Source organism: Falco naumanni, chromosome 2, assembly GCF_017639655.2.
Source record: "Falco naumanni isolate bFalNau1 chromosome 2, bFalNau1.pat, whole genome shotgun sequence".
In the NCBI taxonomy this organism is placed as follows: Eukaryota; Metazoa; Chordata; class Aves; order Falconiformes; family Falconidae; genus Falco; species Falco naumanni.
The window spans coordinates 114,977,713-115,004,286 of NC_054055.1; the positions used below are offsets into that span (position 1 = coordinate 114,977,713).

General features: G+C 51.1%; 1 protein-coding gene across 1 annotated transcript; it reads right to left on the bottom strand.

Annotated features, from left to right (window-relative positions):
- Positions 1 to 12,700: 12,700 nt before the first annotated feature.
- On the bottom strand, positions 12,701 to 26,221 carry CD2 (CD2 molecule). Its single transcript, XM_040582966.1, has 5 exons — positions 26,060 to 26,221; positions 22,884 to 23,183; positions 20,211 to 20,453; positions 16,633 to 16,752; positions 12,701 to 14,636 (listed from the first exon to the last, which is right to left on the bottom strand). Exons 1-5 carry the CDS (start codon positions 26,118 to 26,120, stop codon positions 14,428 to 14,430), a joined length of 933 nt encoding a protein of 310 aa, XP_040438900.1. The 5' UTR covers positions 26,121 to 26,221; the 3' UTR covers positions 12,701 to 14,427.
- Positions 26,222 to 26,574: the final 353 nt, after the last annotated feature.

A 26,574-nucleotide genomic window follows, 5' to 3' on the forward strand; every position in this document is an offset into this window, starting at 1 on the left:
CCCAGGGCCAAGGTGTGGGGGTGAGCCTGGGTGGGCTGGATGCAGCCGCCCGGCCTGTCCTGGCAAGAGCAGGCTGTTTGCAAGAGCGGTTATCGGGGGTTTTGCTATTGCAACAGTGACGGAAGAGATACCGCACCGCCCCGAGGAGAAGCCCAGTCCCTCTCCCCTACAGCACAGGGCATCCTGCTGGGGGAAAATTTTCCATCAGAAGTGCTGGGGTTTGTACCTTTAAAATGAGGTAGGGGGGATTCACTGAGCAAGCACAGATGGAGCCCAGAGCCCATTTTAACAAGCCACATGTCGCCCCAGGAAAAGGCCTTGGACGAACGGGATTTCAAGCGGCTCATCTGCAGCACCTTGCAGCTTCGTTGACAGCCTGAGCAAGCAGAAGAGACAGGCATCAGGGAAAACAGAGTCAGAAACAAGGGGGGAAAGAAAGACTAGAGGAGCAGAGACAGCCTTACAACAAAGGCTTGTCTGTTCCAGGGAAACGAAAGTAAGTGTGTGCATGTGTGTCTGTGCAAAGAAAATGAGTATATTTATACTTGAAGTTGTGTGGACTATGTGATAAAGGTGCCTGTGTATACACCGTCTGTAGTATGAGTTTGTTAGAGAGCAGTCAGCGTCTCTGTGCTTAAAAAGTGGAGCTGTACCGGTAGGTGTGAGCTGTCTGTGGGCTATCTGGGCACAGCTAGAGAGCGTGAAATGTTTATCGTGTGCCTGTGTTGACTAAGAGACGGGGGTGCTCACCTGAGGGAGCTGCAGGGAAGTGATGCAATTAGGGCATGAGTGTGTACAGCAAAGCCACACAGCAGAGCATGTAAAAAGCATTTGTTGGTAGAGATTTCATGCTTGAATCTGCAAGCACCCATGAGAAGTGAGGAAGAAACAGCGCGCGTTTGGGGGTGAAAAGAGTACATCTCTGCATACGTGAGAGAGGAAAAGACCATGGGATGCTCGTGCTTCCAGAAGGCAAGCATGGCAGGGATGCTGCGCTGTGACTGCATGTGTCAAAATTCACTCCGAACAAATGCCAGGAGCTTCTTAATCTGGCTGATACTGGTGTTGCACCCATCCGCCCCTCAGTGCAGCGGGGCTACGTGCATTTCTCAAGCTTACACCTTCGATTTGGAGTCTGATGGGCAGGATCTCCAGCTCAGTGTTTTGTCAGCCTTGGGGAAAACCAGGCTTTTCAGGGAACAACATTCAACCAGTATTAGCACAAAGAGGGCCAGCACGTAGTGCTGCTTTTCAGCCCGGCACTGCTTTCAGCTTGCAATTCTTGCTCACTGAGATGGAGTGGATTTTCCTTCCTCCAGACCCCACTGCGGTTGGAATACAGGTGCTGTCTTACTGAAATCCACATGTTTCAGGGAGCTTTGCAGAAAAAAATCAACACACAGACCTCTGAATCGCTATGTGGTTACGATACACCCGCATGCACCCGTTTTGTAGCTGAGTGTGTTGTGGGGTGCAGGCAGAGGCATGTGTGTGGAGCTGGCGGGAGGGGATGTGGGGCGGAGAACTGGGGGCAGTGGGGGACCCGGGGTGGCTGGATGCTGCTGCTCCCACACCGAGCCGGGCTGCCTGCCCTCCTTTCATGCCACAAAGCAGCAAATTCCCAGGAAGATGAAAACGGCTTTCAGGGTTTGTGCAAAGGAAAGCGGGGTGGAGGGCGGGGAAGGCGGAGAGTTTAAAAAAAAAAAAAAAAAAAAAAAAACAAAACAAAACAACACAACAAAAAAAACCCCAAAAAACAGTGAGAAAAAAGGAGAGAGAAAAAGAAAAGCAAGGCGAGGGAAGAGGCGCCCAGCCGTGCACAGCGTTGTTTCCAGGTGCCCTCTCCCGGCCGTGCTGGGGTTTCTCTTCGGAGCCGGCCGGGGCTGGGGCACGGCGCACCGGGGGGCTGCAGCGGGGTCCTGGCCCGGGAGCGGGGTGCTGGGCAGGGGCGCGGGGGCTGCTGCCCCCAGGGCCCCGACGTGGGGGTTGTGGCTCCCTGCCGGCTGCCGCCTTTGGTACAGCGCCGTCACGTTGTGACATGGTCGGGGTGGGAAGGGACCTCCGGGCATCACCCAGCCCAAGCCCTGCCAAGGCGGGGGCACCCGGAGCGGGTTGCACAGCGTCGCGTCCAGGTGGGTTCTGAATGTCTCCAGAGAAGGAGACCCCACAGCCTCCCTGGGCAGCCTGTGCCAGGGTCTGTCACCCTCAGGGTAAAGACGTTCTTCCTCACGTTCCTATTTTGGCAGCTTTCACCAAAACCAGACTTCTGTGAGCCCTGGTGAGGCCACAGCTGGAGCGCTGGGTCCACTGCTGGGCTCCCCAGGCCGAGAGAGACAGGGAGCTGCTGGAGAGGGGCCAGCGGGGGCTACCGAGGTGATGAGGGGACGGGCCCGTCTCCCTTATGAGGAAAGGCTGGGGGAGCTGGGGCTGTTCAGCCTGGGGCAGAGAAGGCTGAGGGGGATCTTACCAATGTCCACAAACATCTCAAGGGCGAGTGTCAGGAGGCTGGGGCCAGGCTCTTCTCAGTGGTGCCCAGCGACAGGACAAGGGCAACGGGCACAGACTGCAGCCCAGGAAGCTCCATCTGAACATGAGGAAGAACATCTTTACCCTGAGGGTGACAGACCCTGGCACAGGCTGCCGGGGGAGGCTGTGGGGTCTCCTTCTCTGGAGACATTCAAACCCCACCTGGACGTGACTCTGTGCAACCTGCTCCGGGTGCCCCTGCTTTGGCAGAAGGTGGGAGTGGATGATCTCCAGAGGTCCCTTCAACCCTGACCATGCTGTGATTCTATGAAGTGTGTTTTGGGCTTTTTTTTTTTTTTTTTTCTCCCTGACACACATATCATCCCCATATGTGGAAAGGGAATCCTGCTAGGCCCTTCCTCCACACACTATCGGCTTGCACCACTGAGTTTCTGCAGTCACCATAGTTGACATCTTGCACTGGAATAGTTAACCAGGGGGCAAGGAGTGCCTCACACAGCAGAAGAGGATAAGAGAAATTAAGTTAGGGGTCCTTTAGAAACCAAACACTTAAACAGATGTAACCTGCAGATGGATGTGCTTACTGACAAAGGCTGGAAGGCTGGTAAGGAAGGGTGAAGTACAGCACGAATGGGGACCAACAGAGACACCTTCATAACTGTATTTCCTTCATGACACCAGCCAAGATCACCTTTCATCACACACAAAAATAAGTGTTTCAGAGATAGAAAGATGAAGGATTTCAACCTAAACCACAGGGAACCACAGAGAGAAGACAAGAGTACAAATTGCCCTGGGAGAGGTTTTACCTTCAAATCCCAGAATGGTTTGGGTTGGAAGGGACCTTAAGGATCATCTAGTTCCCACCCCCTGCCAGGGGCAGGGTCACCTTCCACTGGACCAGGCTGCTCCAAGCCCCATCCAGCCTGGCCTTGAACCCTTCCAGGGATGGGGCAGCCACAGCCTCTATGGACAACCTGTGCCAGTGCCTCACCAACCTCACAGTAAAAACTTTCTTCCTGATATCTAATCTAAACCTACGCTCCTTCAGCTTAAAATCATTGCCCCTTGTCCTATCACTATGTGCCCTTGTAAAAAGCCCCTTTCCAGCTTTCTTGTAAGCCCCTTCAGGTACTGGAAGGCCGCTCTAAGGTCTCACTGGAGCCTTCTCTTCTTCAGGCTTGTATCTTGGTATAAGAAACAATTTTTTACAGTGAGAATAATCAGTCACTGGAACAACCTCCTCAGGGATGTGGTGGAGTCCCCATTGCTGGAGGTTTTCAAGACACGACTGGACAGGGTGTCAGATAATTTCATTGAGGTTCCCTTTCCCATGAAAGGTTGGACCAGAGGATCTTTGAGGTCCCTTCCAACCTGGGCTGTTGTGCAGTTCTATTTAAAATACAGTTAAGAAATCCCTGCATCTAAAAACAAAACCACACCAATGTTTCTTATCTGGGAGACTGCTTTTGGTTCCCTGTTTTACCCTGCACAGGCTGCAGTTTGTGTTCCTGTTCCTCCACCAGAATTAGCAGCGTCAGATTTTCCAGCACTCTCTCTGCTGTGTGAGGAACGAGGGGGCACCGGCGGGACAAAGCCATCGGAGGCTGGGAAAGACATAAGATGAGCTGCAAGGCCCTACTCCCACCTCTGCCCTTCCGTTGCCACTCAGCCTTGAACACAGCCCAAATGCTGAGTCTTTGGTTTTTGTCTTCTGGAAGACAAGTCATCTCAAATGTACCCTCTGGGAAAATTTGGGGCAGCTGACGGGGAGGTTTGCCGCCTGTTGTGTAAGTGGCAGAACATGTCTGAGCAGCTGCAAGAGGAACCAAAACTTGAACCTGATTGGCATGGAGATCACAAACAGAAAGTAGCGACTAATGTGTTCTGAATTTATGAATAACAGAAATCAAGTGTTTCAGAGAAGTCTCTAGCCCATTCAGATCTCCTTGGGTGCAAAGCACGATCTAAATTAAATTAACCATTATTCTGTTTGTGCACTGGGCTGATCTCTTTTTACAGGCACAAAATACACTCTGCTGGGGGAGGTACGTGAGGGCCAGCTGAGTTCAGGAGTTTGGATGAGCTCCCTTTAAGCCTAGCCTGTGATACACAAGCCCTGTAAAAGCTGTGTACTGAGCCTTTAATGGCAACATATTCCGCTGCCTATTCTAGGGAAAAGCCTTATGGCCAATAATACTCCCAGGTCTATTAGCTGGGAGGTAAATTAGCGCAAGGGAGGAGTAAAAGGCACGGGATGAAGGGCACAGAGCCATAATGGGGCTGTGCTCGTGTTGTCCCACTAGATGACAGCACCAACGTGGGTCTGGGCACCCTGCACACACCAGCCCCGAGCAGGCTGCAGACAGAGCACCTGCTGCCTCTGCTTCTTGGCCCTGGAGACAGCTGATAGAGCAGCTGAACACAGCACTTGGGCCAAATCCTGCAGAGCAGGGCTTTGTGCAGGAGCTGCTAGGTAGTCCTGTGCTGTAAACTGCCTTCCCTGCCTAGAGGTGTGTGCCAGGAGCTGGCTAATGGGGGCTGCGCTTAATTAAAGCATCCACAAACTGTTGTCATCATTGCCCGGCCAGCCCCAGAATTCTCCTTCTCCTCCAGTGAGACCCAGCAGCCATCGGTTCCTGACCAAGCTACCCCTTGGGCAGGGGTCCAGCTTTGTGTCCCCTCCTCCAGCCACGATGTTCACCACCTAAGGCAGAGACTTGAGCTGAGGACCACTGGAAAGGGCCAGCTCTGGGTGTAAAACAGGCATAGCACAAAATCCCTTCATGCAGCCAGGTCTCCTCAGGGAACACCTTCAGTGGCATGTTTTAGGTAGGGCATCCATCCTGGCCCCCTCTGGGTCGTACCTGACTGAAGGCTGGCCCCGAAGTGGCACTAGCTAGATGTCCAGCTTCCAAAGCTGCCAGGAGACCCATGGCAGACCCATGACCTGGGCTCCTGGCTGGGAGCCACGCCACTTGGAGACAACCTTCTGCTTCTGAGGCGCGACTGCCCCGTGAGACCATCCAACTTGCTCTTCACACACTGGCGTGACACTTTGGGCTGGGAGAAGGTGTGGAGCAGCCAGGTCCTGTGGGAGAGATGAGCCAAGCGTGTCAGGTCCTGGCAGCTGTGCCCATCGCCAGGCTCAGCCCTGCTCGGTGCCTGCGGTGCAGTCTGCAGCGCTGGGCTAAGCCTCACCTGTCAGAGGGGTGTCATCTGTACCATTTCTTTCATCCCAGCTTCTTACAGCAGTGTTTTTTTAAAGGGTGGAGCATCTTCTTTTTATACCTTGGAAAAAAAGAGCTTTTGCTTCCCTTCTGATCAATCTAAACCAGTCTGCTGTACTATATCTTATTAGGGCTTCAGAAGCACATGTCCTTCAAAACTTGAGGAGAGGGAGAGGACCAACAGTTCTCACTGTTTAACACGTGTCCATGTGTTGAGACAGCTGCTCTGGTGCCTCACCAGTAGTGGGGCAGTTTTTCATCTCTAGATAAGACATCACGCCTGCATTTGCCTCAGGTGCTCTGTCACAGATGTTCTCTAGCACGGATGCTTTGAGAGAAAGGAGATTCACAGCTACTTCTTCTACAGTTGCCATCTTGAAATGCTTCTCCTCAGCTGTCAACATGGCCTCTAAGCTTGGCACCATCTGTGGCCCTTCAGAGCAGCAACTTGGTGGTTTTCCTAAAGCTGACCCCGTTTTTCTGATGTGACCTTCTCAACATCAACAGAGGGGTCTGCTGCAGGTAGTGTTTGATATTAGGGACGTACATATCCATCCTCTTTTCCCTAGAACCTATGCCAGGCAAGCCATCCCTGTGGTACAGGGATGCCAAGGAAGAGAGGTGGGATGGGCAAGGATGAGCCTGATAAGACAGCGTGCTTTGGCAGCAATAGCCAGGGACATATTTGCTGTTCTCAGCAGCATGGGACTAGGCAGCCCATGTGCAGCCTGAATTTCTAGGCAAGGCTTTATTTCTGATAAAGATAAAAGGTGGGGACACCATTTGTTTCCACCATTTTCCTTATTAAACAGACCTTCCTTTGGAAAGCTTTGGATTCCCAGCAACATCTCCAACACTCAGTATTTAATTTCCACCACAGAGCCTAAAGGGTCCTCCAAGTCACTTGCTGTGCAGACATGCTTCCTTCCCATCAGTGCTTTTTAAAACACTTATGTTACTCGCTTCCTCTTTTGCAGTGGCTAGCTTTTGGCTAAGCTTGTCTGTTTTTAAATGGCTAAAAGAAAAATAGAAACTATAGAAATTGTAAGCTCAGCGAAAGGGTGTTGGAGGTTTTGCTGGTTGGGTTTTGGGTTTGAGATACAGGCACTTCCCCTGCAATAGGAACAACATCCTCATTCTGCCCTTCACTCACAGTGGCCCTGGCTATTGAAATCACACTGAAGCCAACTAAAATTGATGTTTTGGCCCCCACAGTGACCGGAGTGCCTGCAGCATGCAGGCCTTGCAGTCGCCCCAGCATCGTGTACAGCTGCTCATACTGCCCAGTGCTGTACAGCCATTCTCGGAGACACAGCTCCCTCAGGTGGTGCCTTCAACACCTGTAAAACCTCCAGGAAAGTAGAAATGGAATAAAACAGTGATGCCAGCGTAAACCGATAGACAAGTACTCCCTTCTCAGACAAGAGGAGAAATCAGGACCCCGTCTCCTCGGCAGGGATATGAACAGGAGCATCCCAAGCCTACAGCCCACCCTTGGTCCCCCAGCTCTGCCATCTGCCAAATGCTCAGGGCAGGGAGACCCACCGAGGGGCAGGACATGCCATCGGCATGAGACGAGAGGTCAGGAGCAAGAGCAGAGCAGGGCAGGCCCCCAGACCCCTAGCACAGAGCTCCTTCCCAGGGCTGAGCTTCTGCCCAGCAGGACCCCCCAATGAACCTGCCAGCAAACACAGGGGGCTCCGGGGCACCCAGCCACACGGGGAAGGGACTGGAGCCCGCTTTGGGAAGAGCCCATCGTGGAAGCCAGGTGCTCGCATGTTTTGTGGAAGAAAAGCTGGAGACCAGGGCTAGCCTTGCGTAGGAACTGGTTGGCAAACAAGCACCCCTTTATTTCACTCCCATCCTTCACGGGAAAGCTCACCTTGCCTTTGACAGAGGAAGAGGGGGTTGTCTGACTTCGACTGCTAACAGCAGCGGTCCCAGACCGTCCCAGCAGGCGTTACATTTCAGTGTGAGGCTCCTCGAGGGCTCGTTGTCCTAATGCACCGACCTTACCACCTGTCCCCACTTCACTGGTGTTCAGCCAGAGAGCGGTAAGCGTGTGTAAATGCAGTTTGGGGGTGCCTGCCGGCAGGTTTGTTTCAGAGCTGTTCCTCTCCAGCCATGCACGTCCCTACTGGCACCCCCTCGCTCACCTGCCCCACAGCACCCAGCAGGGCTGGACATGAAAGCAAGTACTTGTGGGGGACAGCAGGCAGCAGCCCCACACGCTTGCCTGCTGTTATGTAGGCAGAGAAAGCGCAGGGGAAATGCAAGCAACGAGCACTACTATGCAGATAACGTCTCTGTTGTGGGATCATCTCTTCCTGTTATCTCAAAAACTGCATTTCAGAGGCACCGAAGGCAGAAACTGTCTAACGATATCACCCAAAACAAAGGCATGCAAGGCACCGGCACTGTATTGAGGTTGGTGCTGCTGGCAGCCAGGTGGGCAGGGTTGAACATCACCTTAGTCATTCGCCTGCCTTAGCCTTTGCCCTCTCCTTCCCTCTGCGCGTACTTCAACCAAAGCAACTTACACGGAGTTGTAAGGGTTACACAGGGAGGGAGAGCAGTGCCTGCTGGCACAACAGGCTGTGGGGGCTCACTGCCCGCCCAGTGAGACTCAGAAAACTGGGAGTCAGCGTCAGCTCTGCATCTCCCATGGCAGGAGGCAGCAAAGAGGTGTACCCTTCTTCAGTCCTTTTCGAGCCAGGGATCGTTCCCGATGACAGGGGGCAAAGGCTGACAACAGCAAAGCAACCTGGAGCAGGCATGATGAAGAGAAGCCATGCCCCACTGGGGTGCCTTGGAAGTCCCCTCTCGTCCCTCTCGGCGGGCTGACACGTGCATAGGTGGAGTGCCGAGGTGGTGTTCAAAGGGGAAGAATAAACCACCCAGAGTGGGCATTCTGTAGGAAAGGCAAGCTAGAAGAGAAAGTAACGCTGCAGCAGTGCTCCCCAGGGAGGTGTCACAGGAGGTGACAACAAGGCGGTTGGTCCTGGGATTGAAAAAGGAGGGGGAAGCAAGAGGCCCAGCAAGGCATGCAACACTTACCCCCTGCCCAAAGGTAAATCACAGCTCAGATGAGAGCTCTGCACTGAAGGAGAAGCCCCACGCCAGGACTGTGAGCACGAGGGACTCGAATCCTGCTTCCTGGTTGTCCACCTCATCTTCTCAAGCCGCCATTTCTGTGCCGGCTCATCCCTGTTGTCCAGTGTGCTACATGCATGGACCCTGGCTTATTCCCTGGGCTAGCTCAGCTTATCCCTGCCCTCCTCCTCTTCCCCAAATCCCAGCTGGGAAGCCCTGGGCTGTGCCTGGCAGATGTCCATACTGATCCTGACGGGAGGTAGCCCCTCACGTGCGTGCTCCTCTCTCCCCACAGCTGCCCTTTGCACCTTCCCAGTTCCAGCAGGTCAGGGGGAGCAGCAGCTGTGTCATGGTGCTCTGCCGTGGGCTTTGGGCCCCTGCTGTTCTTGGGGGGGGGGGGGGGGGGGGGCACTCCCCCTTGCCAAGGAGGAGAAATTCTGGTGAGGGGGCTGCAGGTTTGCACCCTCACCAGCTTGGGGTTGTTTGCCTTTGCCCTGCCAGGAGAACCCACAAGGGGTGAGAAATTTTGCTCAGTTCCTCACTTTCACTGCCACCCTCCCCTCCCAAGGGAACCGGGGAGGCCATCAGGGTCTAAACTCTTTCCTGGTCTTTCAGGACAGACATGTCAGGGGTGGTTCCCTTCTCGCCAGAAGGTGCTTAGAGCCCAGCTATGGAAAATCAGCCCCAGCTGCACTGGGACAGCAACCTCACCCTCTGCCTGCAGAGCTGCAGCTCTGCCCCGCTCCCAGCAGCAGAGCAGAGGGGACACCCAGTCCGGGGCGAGCAGAGCAGAGGGGACACCCAGTCTGGGGCGAGCAGAGCAGAGGGGACACCCAGTCCGGGGCGAGCAGAGCAGAGGGGACACCCAGTCTGGGGAGAGCAGAGCAGAGGGGACACCCAGTCTGGGGCGAGCAGAGCAGAGGGGACACCCAGTCTGGGGCGAGCAGAGCAGAGGGGACACCCAGTCTGGGGCGAGCACCAGAGGCTGCTCGAGCAGCTCTGCAAGGGCCAAGGCTGAAGCTGCACCGCTGTGGGAGGGAAGCGCTCCCACCGCCTCTGCCAAGCCATGGCTCAAGGCAGCAGCAGGGCTGCAAGGACGGGAACAGTACCTGTGTAAACTCCCACCTACCGGGAGGGAAGGAGGACTTCGTTGGGGTAGAGGGTGAGAAGGAGGTTGGATTTGGCATCCCTCCCCTGAGATGAGGGTGGGAGAGGAGGCCAGGAGGCCACGCTGTTGGCACAGGGCCTCTTGCTGTGCTCCCATTCAATTAACTTTTATCTTTCTTCCCACAGCATGAGACAGGATTGCCCAGCAGGGCTATTTCACAAGCCTGATACCTACTAGAATCTGATCTTATCCAAAAGTCTGAGGCCAGACCTCTTACCTTATCAGTCACAGCACATGAACAAGCCCCTCGGTCCCTCTGGACCCCAGGTGACCCTCAGTCAGTTTGGGAAGCAGAAGGTGACAGCCACACCAGCCTGCTGGCTGCACAGCTGGCACCTGCAAGCAGCGCTGGTGGAGCGCCTTGCCCACCCAGCTGGCTCTGCTCCTGCCTGATGCCCGTAGCACATCCCACAGAGGGCTGCAGTTTGAAAGACAAGCCCAGCCCTTCCATCGTAAGGCTTCAGCGTGGCTGGGGAGACGATGCCCTGCCTCACAGCGTGGGGAAGGGAGCTGGCAGGCAGCACAGCCACAGCTAGGGTTTATCTCCACATCAGAGCCTGAAGATTTGTTGCAGAATAAGGACAAAATTGGTGTCTTTCCCCCATAGTATCATTTTTGCACACGTCCTGAGAAAGACATTTGAACTACTCATGGTTTCCTACTTGACCTTTTACAGGCTCAGAGTTTTATTTTAGAAATGGAATTATCTAGCTGGTTCCAGCACCGCCTGTGCCAGAAGGAAGAAAACCTCCCTCTGGACTGGCTAATACCCAGCTGAGATACAAGAGGGTCTTGTCTGCTTTACTAGAAAGGCCAAGTTTAGGCAGCAAGTGCTGCTGATGTCACGTGGATTTAGACTGGGGCGGAAGATTTATGTCTATACAACCAACCATTGCTCTCGGGTCCTACTCAGCCTGCACAACTGGCCAGCGCTGCAGGACCACAGCACGACCACAGACCTACTCGGATCACCGGGCTGCACTTTCCTCCCATCCCTTCAGCGCTGGCTCCGCAGCACATCACCAAGCAGAACTGATCCCTTCTAACACCCAGGCAGCATAAACTGCATCTCTCCAACCAGAGGAGGACAAGGCAGCATCCTTACAAAGCACAGCTCAGCGCATCAGCCCTCTCGTCTCATTTCCTTTAAGAAGAATGAGGAAAAACACTTCATCTTGTATGACTCATTCGTAGATGTGTCGAAGAAAGAAGAACCACGAAAGGTTGCAGCCAGTATCACCAGGGCCAAGCACTTCCTGTTATTTCTTAGGTCTTGCTGTCAGCTCATTTTCCAGAGCTGAAACATCCCCTACAGGATAAAAACCCAACATTTGATTGCTCCATGACACACATTCTGAAAAATCACTAACTTTTCAAGTAGGGACCAAATAGAACTCGGGACTGTAGAAGTATCATACATTGCAACACATCAGGAACAAACACGAGACCGCAAAACCAATGGTGATTAATAAATGGAAGGCACCAATTAAAAATAAGTATAGCCCTGATGAGACTCCCATTGCACAGGGTACTCTGTGCTTGTAATATTTTTTTGTCTGCCTGACAGAGGTCTATGTTGTGGTGCAATTTCCCCCAGCAGGCTAAGTTCAGTTCTTTTTACTTAGTTTTGAGCCTCTTAGCATGTAAGAGAGAAACATTTGGGTGAAAAGAGTCTTAGTAACCCGGAGAAGACCTCGGTGAGTTTGAGCTTCTCTCAGCCCACAGTTACAGCAGCCAGCTGGAGGGCAGTACTCGAACAGGCACCTCCACACTTGACTCGTGCCCACTGTTGTGGCCTCTGGCCTGCCTGGTAGTCAGGGTGCCCGCTGGCACCCCAGGTGTCCTGCTCCCCAGGAAAGGGATGCCAGGGCAGCTTTTGGATGTGCTCAGCGCTCACATGCCTTAAGCTGGGACAACAGAGGTTTCCATGGTACACAGGGTGGTCTCGAGCCCAGTCTGGAGGGCAGGCTTGGACCCAGTTTGTGACCAAGAGGAGAATAGCTTCTTGCCTCCTGTTCCTGTCCTGGGCACGCCTTAGCTTAGTGCTGCAGTTCCTTGCCAGAAGAGCGAGCACACCTCTGTGCTGGGCCAGAGTTACCCTGGCACCACATCACACACGCACTCACGCTCCCCTGCAAGGAGCTGTGGCAAGTGCCACCCCACCAGCACCAGCACCAGGCAGAGGAGGGCCCGGGGCAGCAGCTGGTGGGAAGCCCAGGTGGGTCTCTCAGAGACACGACAGCAGCTCACCAAGCCTCAGCCATGGGGAAGAAGCATCTCCAAAGCATCTCTACAGCTCTGTTGAGCCCAGGGCACAGAGAGCACTAAACAGTGGCAGGGGGGTCCCAGGAGGAGCCCGCTCTCCTCCTCAGGTCCCAGTAACTCTCCCTCTCCCCCAGGAAGGACTGGTGCTCCCATAACCACAGAAAAGTCTCAACTCATCTGCTTGCTCTAGAGAGGGCATGGATAAAGCTCTGGCCACGCAGGACAGGCAGAGCATCCTGCCACAGCAGGCAGGCGGGCACAGCGGCTGTGCACACCCACGCCGACCCGAGCCCACCAGCTGCCGGCACTCAGGTGGCAGCCGGTACCTCCCGGGGATTGGTGTGAAACCTCCTGCGTCCATATTTCCATGGCTCAGGGACCAAAACTTTTTTCTTGCCTCCTTTGTACCAAAGTGAGATCCAGATCCTGAAGTACCAGCACATGGTGTGAACTAAGATCCTCTCCACCCACTCATCTTTATTCATTCACTACAGGGATATAGCAGACGTTACAAAATAAACCATGAAATGTTTACCAAATGCAACTTTAAATAGCGAAAGCCCTAAAACAAGCTGCAGAAAGCTGCGGCAAGAGCAAGTGACACTCCCAGGGCTTTGCCTCCAAATTCAAGCAAAGTGACTGAGCTCCGGAGGAGGCAGACACCTCCTCCTCCCCGACAGCTACTTCCCTGCCCTTGCACCAGAAGATACAAAGAGTCATATTTCTGAGGAGGAACGAAGGATGGCTGTTCTATCTCCCCTGGCATGTCTGGGATAGCCAAGCCTGAAAGAGGCACTACACACTCTTCTGCCTAGCCACACGCTAGCTGGAAGTCTCGTGCTCTGTGGCTCTCGCAGCTCTCTCCTCCTCCAGCTGTGCTGCTTCTTACACCAGATGTGCAAGTGTACCCATTCAGACATTGCTCTGAAAAGGCCTGTCCTCTCTCGGCTCCTCAGCCGTCCCATAGAGGCAGTTAGGAACATCTCCAAGGACCAGAGGAGTGAGCAGCGTTTGTCCAGCACACGGAGGGTGATGCAGGTATTGCAGTCCATCTCTCAGCAGCTGTCATCGTCACCTGGTTATACACGAGGCACTTACCAGCAAAATCAAGGGACACGGTCCCTCACCGTCAGCAGGAGGGCCGATGATGGAAAGCCATGACAATTCAGACAATGTCACGAGTAATCAGACTGCTCGACAGTCTGTAGCACTTGTTTTGTGAGCCAGTGGATACCGGACCTCTTCTACAATAAAAAAATTGTCCTAACAGCCGAACAGATCTATGCTGAAAATAAAATTCCATTTTATTTGCCAGCAAAGAGTCACAGAAAACTGAACTGAAACAGTCCTTGGAGAGGCTGCGTAGCACATTCCCCTGGCCCTCAGCAGGTCAGGCTGACTCACAGATCGTTGCCTCATCTGCCCTTTGAAATCCCCAGTGCTGGAAATACTCTCCCAGAAATCTATTTCAGTAATTTGTTTGCAAAAAAACCTAATAAATAGATCCTGACCTTGCTCTCCCTTGCTGCAATTTAAGCCCCTGGTTCCTAGCTTTAAACATGGTAGAGAAAGTGAAAAGTTTACTCTTTTCCCACTTGTGTTTTCCCACACAGATGCTTCAAGGCTGCCACATCTCCTTTCATTATTTCCTTCTCTGCGTTAGATGATACCAATGCTTTCAACTTCAGACAAACATTTGATTATATGCAACTGTTTTTTGACCCTGGAGGTCATGCATCTGATGCTGAAGCCAGAGGGGCTGTCCTAATGCGTGGCAGAGGAAAGGAAAGATACATGACAAAACCTTGTAAGATCCTTAGGCTCGCAGGAGCTTTAGCTTCTTCTTGATATAATCCATCCAAAAAGCATGAGGACACAACAAGGTGCAGTAAAAACAAGTGAACCACGGAAAGACACAGGTTTCAAGGCTCAATGCTCCATACCCTAACATGGAGACACTTGAAGAAAAATGGCCACAGGGATGAATGCCCATCACCTTGAATCTCCTCCACTGGGTCTCTTCATCTCCATTTGATGCTCTCTCTAATTTTCTGCAACGAAAGCTGCCGTTTCATAGCTGAGCGTTACGCAAGGCTGGGCAGGAGGGGTTCCTGACTATTGGAAACTTTCTTTTCCCAGTGAATGGTGGAGCAGGGAGACCACTGTCCCTCCCAGGGCAGATGTTCATGGTCTTTCTCTGGGGTGGTTTGGAGTCCGCTGCTGAGTGCGGGGCCTGGGCCGTGGGGGCAGTGCTTGCTGCTGCACATAGGGCTGCGGCAGCGGCCGCTGCTGCACACGCAGCTGCTTCGGGGTGGGATTGCACGGTGGCTGGGGGAGCTCCCGCACCACCATCTCGCTGTCCACCTGGCGAGCCTGCATCATTCGCTCCTCATCTGCAACGACAGAAGGATCCTGCAGTCAGGCACATACTAAGCAGAAAGCAAACAGTGCTTGGCCCGAGCAAGAAAAAGCCAAATGCTGGTCTCACTTGGAAGGTCACTCTTAGGTGTTCCTCCTACTCCAGGGAACAACCAAAATCACCTCTGCTTACGTATCCCGGGCAAACCCAAAAGCTTTTTGGCTGCCTGGCTGAAGTCAAGGTAGCTGGGGGCATTTGGGGCACCTCTGCCCTCTCGGGGCGGAAGGGGGGCGGTCAGGGACTGACTTTGCCAGGGATGTCCCACTGGTGGACACCCCCAGCCTGAGCTGCTCTGTCCTCTTTTGGAAACATGCCACTGAAGGGAAAGGGAGATGTAACCCCAGGAGGCACCACCAAAACACTCTGCCCTGCCACTATCTGTGCTGGGATGTCCAGGCACCTGGAAGCCAGAAGTCCCTTTTGTCGGCATTACTTTCTCCACACACAGAAGCAGTAAATTCATGCCAGCTGACTTTTGATCACTCGCTCATCATTTCTGAAATGTCAGTCCGCTTAGCTTAGGCATTGAGGGATTTACCTCTCAAGACACTGAAATGACCTTAAGCACACACTTTAGAGAGCCTGGTCACCCCTCTTATGTTAGTTCTCATTTTCCCAGACTTCTCTTTTTCTCAATTCTTGCTGAATCCAGACCCAAGAACTAAGGATATGCTACCACTGCACAGCTGAGGGAGTAACATATCCCGCTCAAACAAGAACACCCATCACGTCAAACAACACTCCGATGGCTACGCTCACACCAGCGTCGCGCTCACGAGCTGTGGCAAGCCTCTTGAGATGACAACCCATGGCTGCACCGTGGCGAGCTCTCGCAGCAAATGGGGAAAGAGCTTGCTTATTCTTCATGGTTGTAGCTTCAGGGGAAGCCAGAGGGCCATGGCAAGTTACCCACGCTCAGGGGCAGTGGGGCTGCACTCCCCCCAGCCATGGGAGCAGTGATGCTCACCCTTGTTGTCAGCCTGACAGCTGGCACCTTTGAGGTATTGGCTGAGGTTCCATTCAGGCATTGCTCTTTTTATCTTGACAGAGACCTTTGTGGTGTAAAAACGGAGCTTTTACACCCGTTTGGTATCTCAAGAACTGACTCACACAGAGAGCAGCTGTCCTTTGGAGCCACACAGGAAGCCTGATGCATTGTGTGGGGGCAGGACTCAAGCCTTCAACAAGCCCTGCAGGTCCACCTCCCTCCTGCTTCAGCCCCCCCTTCCAGTGGGCCAAATAATGCTTCTTTCGTGGCAGCTCAGCATCCTCTGTCTACCCAAACCAGCAGCAATGCCCAGGCAGAGTAATTCCTGTGGTCTTAAAGAGGCATGAATTTCAGACAACAGACGAAATCTCTACACACTCGGAAAACCTCGACTCTGTTTGTGCCCCACGTTGGACCTTCAGTGTTGACAGGCCTCCAAGGACACTGTTTTGTAGAGAGGACAAGTTCTGTGAGATGCCTGAGGAGACTCCCAGAAAAGCTGAGCCCTTCTTGCCCCTTCTCACTCACTACCTACAAAACTTCCAAATGTGACTAATGATTTCAAGGATCCTAATTTTACACCATATAAATTTAATGAAAAAGTCTGCTGACTAATGATTTCAAGGATCTTAATTTTACACCGTATGAATTTAATGAAAAAGTCTGCTGACGGGATATCTAATTGTGTATTTTAGCCCCACGGGTGCTCGTGACTGGTGGCTTTGGCCCAGCTTTAGAGGAGCAATTCTTCCCCTACAGATAAACAAAAGGGCTTGAGGACATGAAGTCTTTTGTTCAAAGCATGTACCAGAAACTGAGGCTGGCAATGCCAACCAATCTGCCGAGGTTCGCCATACGCCAAAACCAGGTTATTGCTCATGCCAAGGCAGAGAACATGCTCCTGCCCACAGGGCTGCTGTCAGTGGGAAGCTTCAGAATTTTAAGTGGCTCGTTAGCAACATAAAGCCCCTTAAGCACTTACCATCATCTTCAAGCCGTTCTGCTTTCTTCTTCCTGATACAATAAATAAGCAAAGTCAGGAAGGTGACAAAGACGACTGTACCTCCTGCTATGCCTAAGATGAGATAAAGGTCCAGCTGGCCTAGTTAAAGGAATGAAAGAGGGTGTTAGAAAAGAAACAACTTGCACAACATCTGTCTAGAATTCTTTATTTTCTTCCACTGGCTGTAAAGGCAGCCCCAGTGAGAGCCCACCCTTTGCCTTTTCTCTGAACACAGCAGAAAGTTGCTGGCTCTTATCGTGGAGAATTTTGATTGCTCCCTGATGGATTCACGTTCTGCAGAAAATTGAAACCAGAGCATTCATGTGTGCCAGCTCATCTTACTTAAATTACCACAAATGCCCTGTTCCTGATAGCAACGGACCCTTTTAAGGACGAGCATCCAGGCAGTGCTCAGCATCTAACCAGAATAAACTTTTTAAGTAATTCCTACTGAGCTGGAAACACTGACACTAGCTTGCTTCATATTATTTTGGTACTTCCTCTTCAATTTTTGGCTGTAGGCAAATTAAAAAATAGTGAAAAGAAAAAAACCATAACCAAATATCCCACAGTCTCAAAATGAGAGTTCAGTTTGCCCAGCGACGAAAAAATTTATACAAATGTTGCTTATTTTCACCAGATAAGGTTTGCTGGATGCTGGTCTTCCTTCACCACCTCCTGCTGGGGCTGTCCTGGCATTCAGCGCTCATGCTCGAGCACAGGCGCCATGGGGCTGAACCCAGCAAAAGTCTACCTTCCTGGGGGGGGACAAAGCTCCAAAGAGTGTCCTCAGCATCCACTGGCCATGCATGTGGGGGGTTAAGAATGATGACACAAAGCCAAGAAGTCTACAGTATAAAGGCCACCATCAGCCTCGGCTGCCCCGGTGGAAAAAAAGATGAGTGCCCTCATTGATGTGGGTCTTCTCACCAGTGTTACACCAAGGTGTATTTTGCCCTTTTCATCCCTGTTCCTCCCAGCTGACTGTAAGGTGAGCCCAGGCAGATTCACGTATAGTTCTGCTTATATAAAAAGTTAGCGGAGCTGAAGGCCATTTGAAGCATGTCTTGTCTGCTAAAGGTCAGAATCCAAGGTGGTAGGCTTCCAACGCAGGACCAGATGGAGAACTCATGGAGGCCAGCAGAGCTGGAAGAAGGTTTGGCTGCAAGCTGAGGGACTTTTCATCTACTGTGGAGCTGGCAGAGCCCTGCCACCACACAGAAAGGTTTGAGGTGGTTTTAGTTTGCATAGGACAGGTAGGGCTACAGGGGTTTGGTGGTTTTTTTGGTGCCTGAGAAGTGCTCTATTTGTACCTTAAAGATCCGTGTAGCAAAACTTTTACTATGTAATGATTTGAAAAAAAAACCAAAAAAAACCAGACTTTCCCACTCAAATGACCCTGTGGAAGGAGAGCATTTCTCAAGGGTGAGAAGTGAAATCCAAGTATCTCGCTGACGGCTAGCGGCTGCCTATACCATCGATGGAGGTAGGCCCACGCTTGCCCAGCTTGTGCCCTGGGGTGGCCAGCGTCAGCCATCATTTCCTCATTAAGACAATGTGTTTGGGCTAGTTTGCTCTGCCATGAGGAGACCTAATCCAGCAGCATGTTTTTTCACACCTGGCTTCAATGCCCACGCCACATCCCGCTCCCCCACACCCCAGCCCCTTCCCAGCGCCAGCACCAACAGAACTGGGCAGCCCATCAGGTCAGGCAGCTCATGCAGCAGAAAAACCTTTTTTGGGGGTTTATTTTAGGCATCGGGGGTGTGCTTCAGGAGGCCAGGGATGCACAGGAGAGCAGAGGCCACCCCGTCCCTCAGCTCTTTGCCCTTCAGCCAGCCTCAGCAGACCTTGGGTCACTTCAGTAAGGCCTCTGCACCTTAAGGCTTGCTCCCTCCCTTCTCACACTGCGGGCTGGCCTTCAGACTTGCACTTTCCCTAAATTCACTTTGGAAGTAACAGCTGGAGACTGGAAATGCTGAGCCCGCTATTGCGATCCCCACCACCAACCACTTCTCCACCAGCTGTAGCGGGAACCTAGAGCAAGAGAGTGCAGCGCTTTGAATGAAGTGCTTGGGGTTAGCGGGGATGAAGCCAAGCCCAGTGAATTCAAGGACATTTCCCCCATACTGCACTGGAAATCTGAACTTTGAACTGAACACCACATCCAGTGCCATACCAGTATGGTCTGTCCCTTGGTTTTGCCATAACTTTCACAATTTTTACAAGGCGGAGAGATGACTTCTTTTGCCTATCTGATAATTTTCAGCATGGCTCTGTCCATTTAAAATTCAATTCCTTCATTTCTTTTGCTACGTTTGGCATTTAGGAAGATGACGCTTCAAGTGAGTAAGAAAATCACGGGTACATTTGAGCCATGCTCATCTGAGCCACGCACCCCAAAGCTCAGCTAAATTTTCCATAACCCCCCTCGTGATTTCTAGTCCAAACAGCTTTTTTCTCCCCTTCTGAGAGCACCCATCCACATCCAGAGGCAGCGAGCAGCTACCACCTTCATAGGTATGATCATGGAAAGGAGAAAAATAACGTGCAGCTGATTTCGGTCAAGAGCAAATCCCCTGAACTCAATGCCGTGGTTTCACATACACAGGAGAAGATCCCAAGCCATATTTTCCAAAAATAAGCCGTTAATTTATGTTGTGGTAGCCTGGGTAGTTTTATACTATCTTCTTGCGATCGGCTCTTTGGCTTTGGACTGGTTGACTGGAGTCAGCCCTTGGGAAGTACCATTAGTTTTAAAGGAATGAAGGAGTAGAGAAACGGAGGGGAAAGTGCCTTCTGCCTTTTGCAGGCTGCTGTGTGTGATTGAAACACTTCTAGAACCACCTCCCCAGTTTCTCCTTTACTTCATTGGTCTACCACTAATGATGGTCGGCACCACCTGAGTCCATCAGGATACTGACACCAAGAAGTCTGTCAGGATACCTCTGGCAACTTTTGGAGGAAGAGTCAGCAGCGATGGAAGGGAGGGAGAAAATTACAGGATGTGCAAGAATCTCTCACTCTTGCCTGATCTCACTGGCAGGCTGCAGCTTCCCCCAGGAGACTTCACCTCCAGTGGAAGCAGCATTGCAGCGCGCCCAGGGGGGCCTCTCTGCCACCCACAAGGTTTTTGACTCTGGAAAAGCCTCTCCCCCTCTTCCAGTGACCCCCAGGCCTCAATGAGCATGGGGAAAACACCGCTGGCCACAGGAGAAGAGGAGGAGCGTGGCCCACCTTGCATCCCACTGCCCCTGGCTTGGCTTCCCTGCTGCTAGAGCACAGGTGCCATATGGGTAGCAGTGGGGCAGGCAGCAGTAGGGTGGGGAGGGTGGAGATGCGAAAGGCTGGGGAATGCCAAGCAGAAAGCACGGCTCATATCCTGGCTACCACACCAACATCGGCTCCCAAGAACTGTGGTGGTGTTGGACCTGCCATACCGGGTACTGGGAACCAGCAATGCTCCTGGCACCTGGACCAGTCCTACAGATACATGCAACTGCATCAGGCTTTGTGGGTCTGCCCTAGCAGATTCCAATAAAACCAGAATTTTTTACCTGAGCACTTAAGTACTTTTTCAGCAGTTTTTTCGCTGACTTGGTTCTTAACAACACATCTGAACGTCCCAGAATACCGTGTGTGCAATTCCAACCGTGTGACATTATTTTGGACTTTTTTGCCTTTATCGTGAGCCAGTTCTATTATAAATGTCTCATCTTTAGTCTTCGGCTTCACTTCACACTTGACAGATGCAGTTTTATTCATGCATTCAGCACTGAGGATTGGCTGAGGAACAGGGTCTGGAAAAGAAGAGAAGAGACAGGCACGTCTGAGATGGTTTCTCCTTTTGAAAACCTCCATTAATAAGCAGAACAAGAGCTTAGCCCCCAATAAGCTGTAAAGGAGTAACATCAGCTAACGAGACCAGAGAAGAACAAAGAGCCAATTAGACTTCTGCTACAGAAGGAACACGGCAATAATAAAGAAAAAGCAGTGTGTTAGCCTACATATTTGGCCTAGCAAGACAGAGTTCCACCACCATGGGTGGATACTTGCAGGCTCAGCTCACAGCCCACAGTCAGCCAGGTGAGAGGGAAGGTGTGTTTTCAGGGGGGACGGTGGATGGGAGGGTCTCGGAGCCACAGCTGCCTTCAACTTCAATGTTTTGGTGCAAATAAAGTCAGCTCTGGTCTGCCTTTGCCCATCAGAAGAGATTTTCTCTAAGGCAGGACAAACAGCTGCTGATGATGCTTTTTATGCTACCAACAGCACTCAGCTAGCGCAACAGCCGCAGCATGAAACCCCATCAAAACACAACTGAAAACACAAAATGGACACCTCTCAGCTCTCAAAGAGGTTGTGACAGAGAGAATTGATGTCTGTCTCTTCTTACATCCTGCAAACAGCTAGTTACAGTTTGGTTCCAGATTCTCTATCGCTGGTGGCACTGCAAGAGCCAGAAGAGCCTGCGGGGCTTTCCGCAACTAGGGGCAACTGGCAGGGACATCAGATGGAAAAAAATTAATTTCTACCTTTAGACCAGGTAAACAAAAACATGCCAGGGCCACCTCTAGTTACAGGCACTGTAAGTCGTAGACATCATAAATTTTAAAGCCAACGAGCTGCTTGTAGCAGTCTGGGTTCACACTGCAACACCTGCAGCCACTCCTCTCCTACGAGCTGTAACCTATATATCAGGAGAACAACTCAGTGTTCCCAGACTACAGTCCAGGTCCCGGTGATGGAGTTGTGTGATGGTATCATCTAAGCTATTCCTTTTTTTTGGAGCGAACTGTTTGTCCAACCCTAGTAGCAAAGTACAATCTGGCTGACAAATGGCTCTAGCACCTGACAGTTACTAAAGGGCTTTGTTTCCAGACCTGCGTGTCGGAGGTAGGGCAACCTTTCTGCTGCGCAGTAGGTGAAATGATGCACATGTAGCTAGGTTGGAACCGTAACCTGAAAATTGAACCCAGGACTCCCCAGTGACAGCTCAGTGGCTTAAAGCATGAGTAAACAGCATCAGGTCCTGATGGCTTCCTGAATCTGGAGAGTTTACAATAATAATTCCCAAAGTAGTGAGACACTCACTGCTCAGCAGCCCCTTCGCCACGGGGCCTCCCACCATCTAGAAACCCTGCTAAACCCAGTCCAGCTGTCATCAGTGCCTCATCGAGGCATCATTTCTGTAGTGCCAGCTGGTGCCCACAAACTCATGAGGCTGGCAGAGGTGTGCATGCTGGCTGAGGAAGGACAAAGCAAAATCACCCTCTTGCTGGGAAAAAAAACCCTCACGCTGCCCTACAGCTTAGAGATCTGGAGAGGTGGCAGCAGCTACAAAGGAGCAAAATAGCCATCCCCATCTTCCCTACTCACCCCAAAAGCTTTGGGCTGCCATGGCTCTGGTCTCTCAGGACAAGACACAGCTTTGAAGCCACACAGCTGAAATCCCCAGGCGTGTGCCCAAGTGTGCTTTGAACAGCACAATCGTCGTATTTCTTGTGTTATGCTATGCAAGGACAGGGTGCGGGAGTCTTCTTCCCCTGCAAATTCAACTTCTGTTGTGGTGTATCTCGGGGGAGATGACTTCTGGCTATTTTTTACGTTAAAAGCAAAAATAGAGTGGGATTGCATTGCCTAAATACAGGCATTTAGTGCCACCGGGGCTCCTGAGCTCTCCTCAGGAGGCTGGCAGATGCAACCCAAGGTGCTCACCTTGCTGGAACAGTAGCTAGAGACCAAAAATCATAACTCAGTGCCTGTAAAATAGCACCAGAAGTGCCAGAAGTGCCCAGTGCATCAGCTACTGGTGTACCTCACGCAGGTCACTGCAATCCCATAAGAAGTTTCTGGAAGCAGGGTGCTGCTGGGAGCACAGCCCTGCTCACACGGTGCTACCCCCGCTCAGGGTCTGAGGGGTCCCAGCACCGGCTGTCCATGCTCACCCTGCTGCCAACACAGCCACGCTCAGGGGCTGCTGGCTTGGGCACACGTAGAAACCTGGCAGCTGACAAAGAGTGGAGCTGGAAAGAAGCATGGGACCACAGGGCATTAATAGGAGCAAGAGAATGGAGAACATGGAGAGACTGCTGTCAGCGGCATGAGGAAAGAGATATGTCTCACAGAAGTCCCCCCAAAACAGAAAGAGGGGCAACGAGTGGGAAGGGCTGTAGGAGAGAGCAGGAATACCAAGCTGTGCTGAGAATGGTATGGGAAGAGCAAAAACTCACCCTGAACGACGAGTATTGTATCTTCTTCTGCCTTGAACTTCCCATCCTGCTGATAAACAGTCACCCTGTACTTTCCACTGTCCTCTTTCACCACCTGCTCTATTTGTAGAGTCCCATTTAGGAGCACCTTACACCTGCACTGGTCCCTGTTCACATAGTACTTCACTTTCTTATCTTTTATCTGGAGCAACCTGCTGCTGTCTTTCAGCCACGTTGCATCATATACGCTCCCAGCAGCAGCGGTGATGCTGAGAAGAGCCGACTCATTCACTGCTGCGTAAATCCAACTGGTGACAGAGCCTGTAAAGGGAAGCACAACCAGCCCATCAACGTGTGTCCAGCAGCCCCGGCTGCCGTGCTCGGCAGCCACAAAGGTGACCAAAAAGGTTGTCACTTGCTACCCTTCCTGCCCCAAAGTTGCCTAAGCCTCCCTGCATTACTGACGCCGTCTTCTTCCCCTGCTCCAAAGCACCTCTTGATCATTCATTAGATAAATGTCAGCACCCTATTTAATTCTGAGAGGCAAGGAATCTAAGAGTTTGTCTTTCAAAACCTGGCTTTATACCGTGCCTGACTTATTTGGGGTGATTTTGGATGCCAAGATTCGTGGCTGCTTGTGAACTTAACCCTTCCTGAAAATAAGGTCACTTTGGTGTGTTTTGAGCGTGGCACAGGCTGGTACCCGGCGTGCCCATCACTGCAAACGTTACTGCGGACAGCAAGAACACAAAGTGGTTGTGGCCCTGGACAGCAGGATCAGTCCAGCAATAACAGTGATGGCAGGAATAATAATAATAGTAGCCCATGTCAAGCAGCGAGTAAGTGTAAGGCACTGAACTGGAGGCAGACCCAGTGCTGCCAGCCTGCAGTGCCCCCTCCTCACCCATCCTGGGCCCCCTGCCCCGCTGGAATAGATCCACTTGATTTGTCTAGCACAGGATCACAACGGGGCAAGTAAGGCAGAAACACAGAGCTAACCACATCCTGGGAACCGATCGGGTGCTGGTGACATTAGGAGACAAGCAAAAGCCAAAAAAACCCCATCTTTTCTCTTTGCAGGACTCCTTTGGTGACAGGTCCCCTCTCCAGAACAGCCAAGAGGAGGTTCCTCCCAAAGGTGCTACCAGGACTGGGCAGCACGTAGCGTGTGGCTGCTGAAGGGGATACCGAGGGAAGCCAGGGCTGATGGCCATCAATCACACCACTGCCAGCGGGACTGACGGATCCCCGGGCTGTGCCGGGGTGGCCTGCCCTCTCCCCAAGGGGTTCTCGCTTGACGAGTCCCATCTTCAGGGAAACGGGGCTTTGGAGTGCAAAGTTTGGCAGGAGTTCACTTGAAGGAAGGTGGTGTCTCCACCCCTGTGGCAGGTGGAAAATTTGCAGGAGGAGGTAGAAAAGTGGTCACAAGCGTCAGGTGGGATAAGCTCACTGAAAACGGAATGTGCACGCAGAGCCATGGCTTATTGCATTTGTCATTTTCTTATGGTTCTCTTCAATTTACAAGATAAAGCCAATTGGCAGGAGGGGATTTCTCTTCTCATCACCAGATAGGGCTGATTCTGCCCTGATTTTCTACATTTTAAGCACTTTCACCCCACAGAATGAAAAACTACATTCATGCATATTTTTATTAAAGTCCTTCATTCCTGATATCTAGGACAATGATAAACTATATCAAGGGGGAAAACAAACCCAGTCACTATTTTATGACACTAACAATATTAGAGATAATCAAAGAACCGAAATAGTGTGCCTCTGCAACAAGAAAATTAATACTGAAGTGCTTCTGGCACTTCACCCCTGGTCTAGGGAGAGGCTGTTATTTCACTATTACATTTCTTACAAGGTATTTGACATATCTAATGAAATAATTTGGAAAGCAAACTGTCAACCAGTCTTGGAAGCAGCTATCCTCCCCCACACAGATGACACTACAGATTATACCCAAATATTTGAACTCTGATACTTGTTTCTGCTCAGTCACACACAGGTACTTAGAGCTAGCAACAGGATTTCTTTGCATAACAGATACTATCACTTACGTTTTCTCTCTGGAAGTAAAGAAAAAAATAATCTCAGTTTTCAAGGATAATTTAGTAGCTTCTTTATGAACAGACCCCATCTCTGGAATATTTATCTGTTCTCCATAGTCTTGCTAATGGAAAGCTGAGTATCCCATACATAAGATATTAAAAATCTGTTTAGCTAATGCAACAGCATTTCTGCTCATGCCAACTGAAGTGTGCTCCAAGGGGCAGAAAGACCCAAACTGGCGGCATAGAGCTTGCTTGCAGTCACAAGAAACAGTTAAAAGGAGAAGGTCTCATCGTAACTTTAGAGAAGTAAGAAAGTCTTTGAAATGAATCTTCCATTCAAGGAAACAATCTTCATTACCGCGGGGGAAGATGTTTTATATATAACGTACGAAAAAAAAATAAAATCCTTATTTATCTATTCATTTTGTTCTGGAGGAAAAGCAAAACATTAGAGAGACAGACATACAATCTGCAGTGGAATGAAGTGGGGGGAGAGGGGGGAGGAGGAAATCTACGCATGATTGCATTGTCTCCATTTCTTACAACCTTCTCTAATCTATGAGTTAACACCTTAATTAAGTTTTCAGATTCATATTTAAAAAAATAATGAGTGCAATAATATGCAAAATATAAAAGATGTATGCACTTGCTTGCTGTTTTCACATCTTAGACTTCCTCAACTCCACTGAAGGCACTGAGATATATCACTCTTTCTGTTAATATTTATGGAATATAATTTGCACTTTCAAAAGATTTGCTCATCTTTGATAAGAAAAGGAAATTACATGCAATAATGCACCATGAACTGGATCTCTAATGTAGTACAAGCTACCTCGAGGGCAGAGAGAAAACTGCATGCTGACATTTCTCATTATACATGTGTCAAATTAGGGCTCATTAACTTAAACCCAAAACTGTTTACAGCTTATTATAACTGGAATAGGAAACTCAGGTCCTGCCCTCCCTCCGGCTGAAAACTAAATCAAATAATAATAGCAATAACCCAAGGATCTTCACTCATTGGAAAAGTGGAACTAGTTTCTTATCAGTTACATCCCACCAAGTTGTAAATGGTTTAAAATGCAATTTTAACAACGCTACGCTAGCCTGAAAGAGCAAAAAACAGTAAGAAAAACTCACATTTTACACTGGGAAATAAAAGCAGCAAGCACTTGGCTAGGAAAATCCTCCTAAAGTTCATTTTCAGAATCAAAAAAATCCAGTGTCGCCTTGTCTAAGGATAGCTCCTGGCAGGTGGAAGGATTTTCTGCTGTGAGCGCGCAGTCACGGGACGCATTGGTACAGCCCTCGTACCCTCCTCCCCTCCTCCAGCTCTCACCCCAGCACTTCTCGTTTCTCACACAGGCACAAAAACCACGGGAAAAAATACCTCTCAGTGGGGCGTTTTATCAGGATGGGGATAACGGAAAACACACACTCAAATGTGGGAATTCCCCCAGGGTCTCTCTACCCAGCTGGAGGGCCAGCCAGAGCCCTCATCCTCTTTAATGTTCACCCAAAGGGTTCGACTCCATCATCCGCATGCCACCATCCCTGTGGGAAAGAGGCGGTGTGAGAGCAGGGGGGTGACAGGAATCCTTCTGCTTCCCCCCAGCCTCAGCAGCAGTGGGAGGACAGCAAGCCCAGGACCCCCG